The sequence below is a fragment of the Haliotis rufescens genome, unplaced genomic scaffold (assembly GCF_023055435.1).
Source record: "Haliotis rufescens isolate VD_foot unplaced genomic scaffold, xgHalRufe1.0.p SCAF_26, whole genome shotgun sequence".
NCBI lineage: Eukaryota > Metazoa > Mollusca > Gastropoda > Lepetellida > Haliotidae > Haliotis > Haliotis rufescens.
The window spans coordinates 8087586-8097047 of record NW_025963957.1 but is presented as its reverse complement, the minus strand read 5'-3'; the positions used below and the strand labels follow the sequence as shown (position 1 = coordinate 8097047).

The 9462-nt window shown below is 41.7% G+C and overlaps 1 protein-coding gene across 2 annotated transcripts in view; it reads left to right on the top strand.

The window, feature by feature from the left end:
* The first annotated feature begins 229 nt into the window (after nucleotides 1–229).
* The window catches only part of LOC124137351 (cytoplasmic tRNA 2-thiolation protein 1-like), a 43472-nt gene continuing 34239 nt past the window's right edge, over nucleotides 230–9462 (top strand). For both annotated transcript variants that reach the window (XM_046503617.2, XM_046503616.2), the window contains exon 1: nucleotides 230–388. In XM_046503617.2, coding sequence (XP_046359573.1) covers nucleotides 332–388 — 57 coding nt within the window. In that variant the 5' untranslated portion in view covers nucleotides 230–331. The remainder of the gene's footprint in view (nucleotides 389–9462) is intronic.

The window sequence follows — 9462 nt, the reverse complement described above, 5'->3', positions numbered from 1 at the left end:
GGATTGCACACATAGTTCACTCCAAACTTTATGTAACACCACAAATAGACAGAAAGAGAAGCTCCACTCTTGGTTCGCACACACGAAGCACTTAGACAGCAGCTCGGTAAAGAAAAGCTAAGAGTGACCTCCCCTGTAGACATCTCTACAAACAAATACGACAAAAGTTGGTGCTTTGTATCAAGCACGTCTATTGGCTGACTGTGAAAGGTGTAGCCAGTGATATTGCGTTTTACTTAAACCGGAAGAAAACAAGTCCACGAGGTTACACAAGACTTGCATGGGCTGATGTTTGATTGACGTACGGTCGGCCTTCCTAAGTTTCGTCGACATGCCTGTAACGTGCTCATCTTGTGTCAGACAGGCGATTTTGAAAAGACCCAAAACAGTATGTAACTATTAACTATCCCATAATCCGTACAGCCACTCTTCCTCATTTTTCTTTGACACTTTGTTCTGTTTTCGATCAAATGTATGATGTACCCTCTTTTCGTGTACGAAAAGTGTTCTCATTTTCTAACCATGAATTTTCAGGAAGCACTATTTTTGTCTTTGGAATGCTCGTATCTCATTTTCACCCATGCTGCAGAGAAAACGACAATGTTCCACGTCATACAAAGTCATAAATAGAACAATATTCAATAAGCATATAATTATGGTTCATCCAAACAGATAAGATACAGAGCTCCAGATAAGCTTTTGGTGTTGTGGGTATTTTACCCATGCATTTTAAAATCATTGGGTATCTGTAATTCTATCTGGGTATTCAAATTTCTGTTACCCACTAGTTTTTACACATGTGGGTATTTAAGTTAAATATTTAAAAACACTATTCATCTAGTCCCTGCAAACTGGTGCCGTTTGGGTTCGAGAGCTTTATAGGACTCAAGAATACCACAATACTTCCACAAGAAAGTGTGATGGCAAATGATCATGATGTAACTGTCATCGTGGAGTTTGGCAAGGTTGACGGAATGCCCGTTTATAGTTGCTGATTTGCTAATCAAATACGCAGGGTTACTTCACAATATTTTTTAATATTATATAGCGTATCTGTAATGTTCGTTGCATATTTGATACGCTTGGATTTTATTTTACTGCATATTTCTGCATTTCTGATGCATATTTTACGCAGATACACAGCTTATCTGGAGCCCTGAGATATATTGTATAATTGCCTAAATTGGGGGGAAAACTTGTGTAAATTTAATATCCACTTGTATAACGTTACATCGGAAATATTTCAGCCAACTGCAGTACAGATATTTACAGATATTAAGTAACTTAATTATAAAGTGAGTACCATAATAATAAACACCTAACATAATTTTGTTTCTATATCCAGCCACAATTGAGCCAATATTTTGATAAGATCACCCGAGATAGGTAATTAATTGCGAATATGAAGGTTTTTGGCATGCAGTGTGTATATGAAGAGAGGTGGGAAGGTATTGTGAACATGACATGCATACATTTCCATTTCGTTTTTATGATACAGCAGATTTTAGCTTCGGCCAAGATGGCAAGTAACGTTCCTTGTCTATTTATATATATGGGTCTAGTGTTTCATTAATATCACTATCCTGCTAAAAGGGACTTGAGGCCTAGTCTACAACACGTTCAGACATTCCTGACGTGCACATTACCTTATTTCCTCCTTAAAGAGACCAGGCTCTTATTTTCTATATTTTACTTTTAGAACCTTTAGAGAGACTAACTTGTTGAAGATATTCCACATGTAGAAGTGAAGAGATGGATTAGTTTAGTAAGGTTTATGTCCACTTTATGTTATTCGAATCTAATGGGTAAGAAATCAGTAGCTGAAGGACCAGTCTGCCACTTTAGCCACTAGTCTAAAGCAAGGGTCACGTTAAATTCTGTTTGGTCAGCAAAAATAACACCATCTGATAAAACTAAAAAGTTTGGGCTTTTGTACTCAAAGTCTTTGGCACAGATTGGGTGATTAGCTCCAGTTTCAAAATCTACCCCCAACTCAGGTCAGGTCCGAGATAAACCCAGACATATGTAGATGTGCTTTGAAGAGACGGATAATTAGTATTACAGATTGGTGGGTCTTCTCCGTGATCTATAGTCTCTACACTCAATGTCATTCCATAAACGTAGTGATTTTGAAAGTTTTAGTTAATCGCTTACTAAACCTGCTAATTATAGCCTGCTGAAACTTATCAAGTGGCAGAATATTTTCCCACCTAAGCCACTTTCACTCACTACACTTGCTCAGATATGATTCAGAAGCCAAGTCACCCTTTTTGGTGCCATCAGTAACCATTCCTATGCCCTCCTCGTTTGTTTCTGTGATCCATGTTATCCTTACAGTGTTTTCTCCCACACTTTTCTATCACAAAATTACCCAATAAATGAGTTCATACCCTGTCATTCATGCATACTGGTGAACTCAACATCTTGGACAATCAGCCATTTTGAATTCATTCCTCGTTCCATGATATTTTCTGAAATATCATGTTGGTTCAGGGAAATATTTAATCCAAGACAGTAGATTCATTAAACATCACTAATGTCATAACTAACATAAGTTCCCCTACTGTAAATGTCGCCAGTGAGTTGATTTTCACCTGTTTGATAGAAACTTCTGTTAATAGGGGACTCCTGTGGTGATCCTCCCCGTTACCATGGTTACATTGTATTTTAGATTTTGTCAGTGTCTGCTTATTTTGTGGGTCTTCATCCATTCGTTGTTGAGCACTGACGGTTAAAATCTCTCCTCCTATACTGCTGAATCCCCCACATGGGTACAATGTGTGAAGCCCATTTCTGCTGCCCCCTGCCGTTATATTGCTGGAATATTGCTAAAAGCAGGGCAAAACCTAACTCACTCACATCCGGGTAGAATAGGTCATCAGCAATCCATGCTTGCCGTAAAAGGTGACTATGCCTGTTGTAAGAGGCGAATAATGGGATTGAGTGGTCAGGCTCTCTGACTTGGTTGAGGTAAGTCCCAATTGCGTGGATCAATGCTCATGATATCACTCACTGGGATGTCTGATCTAGACCGCTGTCATATAGCTGGAAAATTGCTGAGTGCGGAGTTAAACAACAATACAACAATCCCCTCCAAAAAAACAACAACAAAAAACCAAAAACACTCACTGTTGAACATTATTACAACAATCATGACAATGGATATTCTCAATTTGAAAAGTTAAGAATGGCTGCAGCAGCTGCATCCCAAATTATCTTATAATGATTATATTATACATTTATACAGCACGCTTATCCAGATGCTAGCATCTGCTCGATTGCGATTTATTTGTTCCATGACCCATGGCTCCTTGTGGACCCAAGCTGTCTATACATCGAGAACCCATTTCCTCCTGGGTGAGACTGCCTCTGTGGGCTAGTGGTAGAGTGTATGCCCGGAGAGTGGGAGGTCTGGGGTTTGATCCCAGACCTAGTCATACCAAAAGAAGTTAAAAGATGGTACTTGTTGTGACCCTGCCTGAAGTTAAAGACACCCACGTTGTGGCACTGGTGGTTCAGGCTCTGTCTACATTCTGTGATGTTAGAACCCTGGACCCATCCACCGCCATAGGTTCATTTCCATCTCCCGGCTCACCCATCACAGAACTTCTCCCACTTGAACTCGAGTTCAGCATAGATCTTCATTCAAAATCATGGCTTTGTACAAGGGAACCCTCAATATATTAAACCAATTCAGAAGATTGTTAATAGGTTGTGTAAAATATATTGTCATGAATACTATAGGACTGTTCCCAGGTGTATTTGAGATGGCATGAAACATGGCAAGTTACCATGGTTACGCATCTATCACATGTACGTGCGTGTTGGTGTGTGTGTGTGTGTGTGTGTGTGTCCATGTAAATAGGGTTCAATTATGACTACACATGAAACAGGATGATGTCATGACAACTGAAGTGTCCTACTTGTAAGCCAATCAGATATCTAGATTCTTAAATGAACACTGATTAGCACATCAGCAGGTGTAAACAGCTCTACTCTGTCCAAACTTCTCGGCTGTTTCCTCATGGCATCAGCCAGGAAATGTGTCTGTCTCTCCCGACTGGGGCAGTAATAATTACAACCAAATGAAAGACAAGTCAGAAAAATAAGTACGGAGTAGTTTTCTTAGTGACCATGGTACTTGTCTCCAAGGCATGAGTGTTCAGTGTGTCCTCGGTACCCATGTTAAACTGCTGTAGATTCAGTTACCTAGTGTCAGAGTCCAAACCACTTGATCTCGGAGTCCATTGAATGACTAAACACCACCTTCACAAGAAGCTGTATGAAATCCCTCTAGCACCACTCTTTGCTTCATGAATGGAAATGAAGAGAGCATAATTAATGTCAATATTATCTTTGTAAGATTACCAGATGTATTTAGTGTGTAGTGCGTCCTAATCCCCAATCGACAATGTATGTGTAATGTGTTCTGTGTCCGGCATGTTTATGTAGTCCTGTGTGCTGGGGGATATAAATCTGTCGGACATACTTCACTCCAACAAAGGCTGGCACGCTTCGGCCCCTAGTCTCGCTCTGGTCGTGTGTGAAAGTCTTGGCTCAGGGGAGGTAACTGGATAGGCCCACCAATCAGAGCAGCACAATAGATGACGAGGCGACAGAGGAGTAGGATGGCCCTGCAGTATCGTGTAGACATACTTCACTCTTGGAAATGGCCGAGCCCCGCCCTGGATGTTGCTGGTGGCAAATTTATGCAGGTGCTCTGCTTGTTTGTGGAGGATTTATTCTCATTAGATGTTTGTGTACGTGGGATCCTCTTTAGGACTTTGATTTATGTAGTAAGGGATTTGATGAGGATATTGGCCTGCTCTGCTGGTGTAGTGGTGGGGCATGGGTGGGGTGGGGTTAGTTAGGAATGGAGGACCCTAAATATTAATTATTTGTAAGTCAAGGTAAAGCCCTGCCTTCTGTTCAGAGGTTCTTGTACATTTAGTTTTCCATGTCATATTTTATGTACAAGATATAACTGATTGCCCATCATGACAGAGTGAGTGAGTGAGTTGGGTTTAACACAGCTTTTAACAGTATTCCAGTTATATCATGGCGTGTCAGCTTAATGTGGGAGGAAAGCCCGAAGTGATGCAGGTCTCAGACGTTTACCACTTCAGTGAAACCCGCGAGCACGGGTATGGTGCTGACAAACCAAGAAACATAACGGGGCGAACCAGGATTCGAACCAACAATCATAGGTTTTTAGCACAGCGAGTTGCGGCGCCTTAGACGACTGGGCAACCTGTGCCCTCTACCCCCCATCCCCCACCCCCTATCATGACAGACTGGGCACATATAATTACTGGCCTAATCGATCAATAACAACAAGGTTGAAGGTCACGCGACCCGTCAGGCAGGAGTTTCTTTAGCAAATATTGATGGATTGAGACAACATATAATAGCCATGTTAAAACACTCACTGTCAACTTTGTGATAATATTTCTTAGATTATGAGGTTTCAGATTGTGTTGGCACTGTCTAACATTCAGTCAAGTAGTTGTCATGGTTACATGTTTTTTGGGGATAGCATACATGTTGGCACTATTTTATATTCAGTCTACTAGTTACCATGGTAACAGTTTGTTGAGAGGTTCCTATATTTTGGCGTTATCTAATCTTTGTCAAATAGTAACCATGGTTAACTTACAGTTTATTGAGAGAAGACCTACATGCCCAGTATGCAAGTAGTCATGAGAGATGAAGGCTGTGATGCTGTCGTCCCGTTTGTACCGTCCCTGCTGCAGACACTGGTGTACGTAACAGCAGGGTCACGTTTCGATACGTATCACGATACACATATCTACGTGAAATTGCATGGAAAATTCTTGACAATAAATATTTCAGAGCATGTTCAAAGTGAAAAGCTGGCTTTGGACACATGTTCATAGCAGCTATTTCTAGTAGAGAACTTGAAACACTTATTACAACACGTTTTGCGACATCTGAATGACAAAAACTCAAGGGGTCATTATCATGATTATTGATACAGAAATAAAATTGTTGTGTATCGTATTGTCATGTGAATACTCATGCTGCACCGATCGTTTCACCCCTAGTGTCTATGAGGCCTGTCTGAGTCGCCATGGAGACATGTGAAGGCATATCTCACCCAGCTTCCACGTCTCCATCAACCCTCCAACAGAAATAGAAACAGTTGGACTGTGTTGAGGCTGTGGTGGACAATGAAAGTCTACTTCAGCTCTTAGATCATGTCTTCTACTTGACATTGTCAGCTTGGCAGGCTCTCCACGAGAACTATCTTGTCCTCGTCCTGTCAGAGGTGTGCAGGGTCAGATCCCCCCGCTGTGAGGAAGTCAGAGGTTAAAGCACGGCATTGTGGGGGTGCAGATGGCAGTGTTCAGGGTGAGGTGGTCGCTGACTGAAGAGCCACGACACAATTACAACACAATCATGACACAATGGTCGGAGTCACCCGACCAACCATCATCTAGCCTGTTAAGAGACTGGTTTTGTTGGAGGTGTGCCTCGCATCTTGCCAACATCTGTGAGCTTCTTTAAAATGTGTGCAACGTTTCTGTCTAATTGTCAGGCTGATGATTATCTGCTTGAGTATTTCACTCTCCTTTCACAGTTAATAGGCTTTGAATAAATTTTTTATATTTTCAAATACTTTTGGCAAAACAACTATCAAATTACCTCAGCAAACATACCAGACAGGATTTAGAATTGCATGTTGGACAGGAGGACAGCTAGTACTGACACACAATGTGGAGGGTAAAACTCGGGGGGGAAATGTTCAATCTGACTTATAAACTGGGAGAAAGACTGAAGTATCACATATCAAGAATTTTATGTTTCAAACTTTCATTCTTTCCATGGATCTCAGGAAAAATATGATATCTCTTGTTGGCGCATTAGTCACATGATATATTGTTTAATGACAAAAATGATCTAGAACTCTATGTTTAAACTACAAGTCACTAATTTTCTAAAAATACCTAAAATTCCTTCTGATTTTTTTAATGTTTGGATAAAGATAAAAGTTCACTCAACTTCAGTGTATACACCAGATCGTTTTATACCTGTTTCTAAACACATTTTGCCAGGGCTACAGTCAAACTTTTCCCAGTCGGACAGTTTATCTGCATCTAGTTGCTTACAACATTGACTTCGAGCATCGAGCCCACATTGACTTACAGGCATCGAGCCAACATTGACTTACAGGCATCGAGCCAACATTGACTTACAGTGATTCAGCCAACATTGACTTACAGGCATCGAGCCAACAATGACTTACAGTGGTTCAGCCAACATTGACTTACAGGCATCGAGCCAACATTGACGTACAGTGATTCAGCCAACATTGACTTACAGGCATTGAGCCAACATTTACTTACAGGCCTCGAGCCAACATTTACTTCCGGGGATGCAGCCAACATTTACTTCCGGGGATGCAGCCAACATTTACTTCCGGGGATGCAGCCAACATTGACTTACTTGGATGACTGATAAGGACACCCTGACAATCTGGTAATTCATCTGGCTGTCAGGATACCTCTAACATTAGACACTCTGTTCGGGCTAGCATCAGCACCTCATGCTCCCAGTCTTCATCAAGTCATGATTCATATTTAGGAACACACAATGCCATCTAAAAGTGGTCAAATGTATCAAATGTTATATTTTAGGGTTACACTTTCATAGTATAGTGCAGATTCTAGAACCTTTTTTGGTTGAGTCCCATCAGTGATTCGAACCACACCTCCAGAGTGAGGCCAGCACACAAAGTCAGCGATCTAACCCACTCAGCCACCAATGCTTCTACAAAACTTGTAGCCGAGATCACATACCTCTGACAAGTGTGGTGTGGGTTTCGGACGTCTGATGGGACTTAAAAAAGTATGAGAATCTGTACTTTTCTAAGGTGTTATCCCAAATATTACATTTGTTACATTTGACCACTTTCGAAATGGCATTGTGTGTTCATAGCTTTCGGCCAGGGACCTCCCAGTTTTCATCAAGTCTTATTTCATATTTGTCACAAACTAACGATGAAGTGAGTTGGAATGAATCATGGTTTCATGGGTAATGTCAGTTTGTTGTGATATCTTGGTATCGTGTCCCTTCCTTTGCCAGATTGTGTTGGGCGGATTGTGTCGGGCAGATTGTGTCGGCCTAACAAGAGGAGATGGGAGCAGACTGGCTGGTGTAATTAGTGACTGCTAATTGTTTGCCCTGTCGCATGTAGTTAGATGTCCCTCCCAGGTGATCAGAGCGTCCAGCTTCCCCGTGATCTATGGTCAACTACAGGGGACAGCCATTTAACCTACGGGGCACTCTGCCGTCCTGTGATTGCCTTCTGGACTGCTGCAGTTATTAAACCTCCTTGACTCAACACTTGCATCTCATAATGGCTAGTTAAGTGGTTGCCTCTTGTGCGCCCACCCTCGCAAGCCAAGGAGGGCCCTGTTTTATTTTGCCGTAGGGGACGTTTGGACCCAAGGGATGCCCAGCCATTATGTGCCGCTGTACAAAGGCCTGTCTTGTGTCACAGAGTGGTGGGGCCAAATCTGCTCTGTTAACATAACAAACATCAGTTTAGATTTCAGTTCAGTTAAGATTTATTAAAATTTCAATTTTTCAGGCTCAGTTGAGAGTTTTGCATGTTGTTGATGCTGGTAAAACCTGACCGAATTGGATGGGGTTTCTGCTGTTTGTTGTTCTATTCCGAACAAAGACTAGACACTCGCAATTTCCTTCCTCCATCTTCCTTAGATGTCAGTAAATTGAATCAGGAAGATGAGAAGACAACAGATCATTAGGTGCCCATATGTTGGGCCAGCCGCGACTCTGATAGTGTCACACACCATGTAAAAGTCTCCGCTTTGAATACAGCTAATTACAGTGCCAAGTCGGTCTGTCAGTTATTGTTAGCAGAGATGACTGGTTACGTAAGATAACAATGTCTGGATGGTGATGCCCTACTTGGATGCTGATAGGGATTTCATCTTTGATGTCATCTTTGGGCTCTTTTTGACTTCTGTGTGTGTGTGAAAGTAGATATTGATACAACATTGACCTTTGTGTGTTGACTTTGTCTGTGAAGGACTAGATATAGGTACACCATAGACCTCTGTCAGTTGACTGTGTCTGTAAAAGTAGACAGGTACAGCATAGACCTCTGTCAGTTGACTGTGTCTGTGAAGGACTAGATACAGGTACACCATAGACCTCTGTCAGTTGACTGTGTCTGTAAAAGTAGACAGGTACAACATAGACCTCTGTCAGTTGACTGTGTCTGTGAAAGACTAGATACAGGTACACCATAGACCTCTGTCAGTTGACTGTGTCTGTAAAAGTAGACAGGTACAGCATAGACCTCTGTCAGTTGACTGTGTCTGTAAAAGTAGACAGGTACAACATAGACCTCTGTCAGTTGACTATGTCTGTGAAGGACTAGATATAGGTACAACATAGACCTCTGTCAGTTGA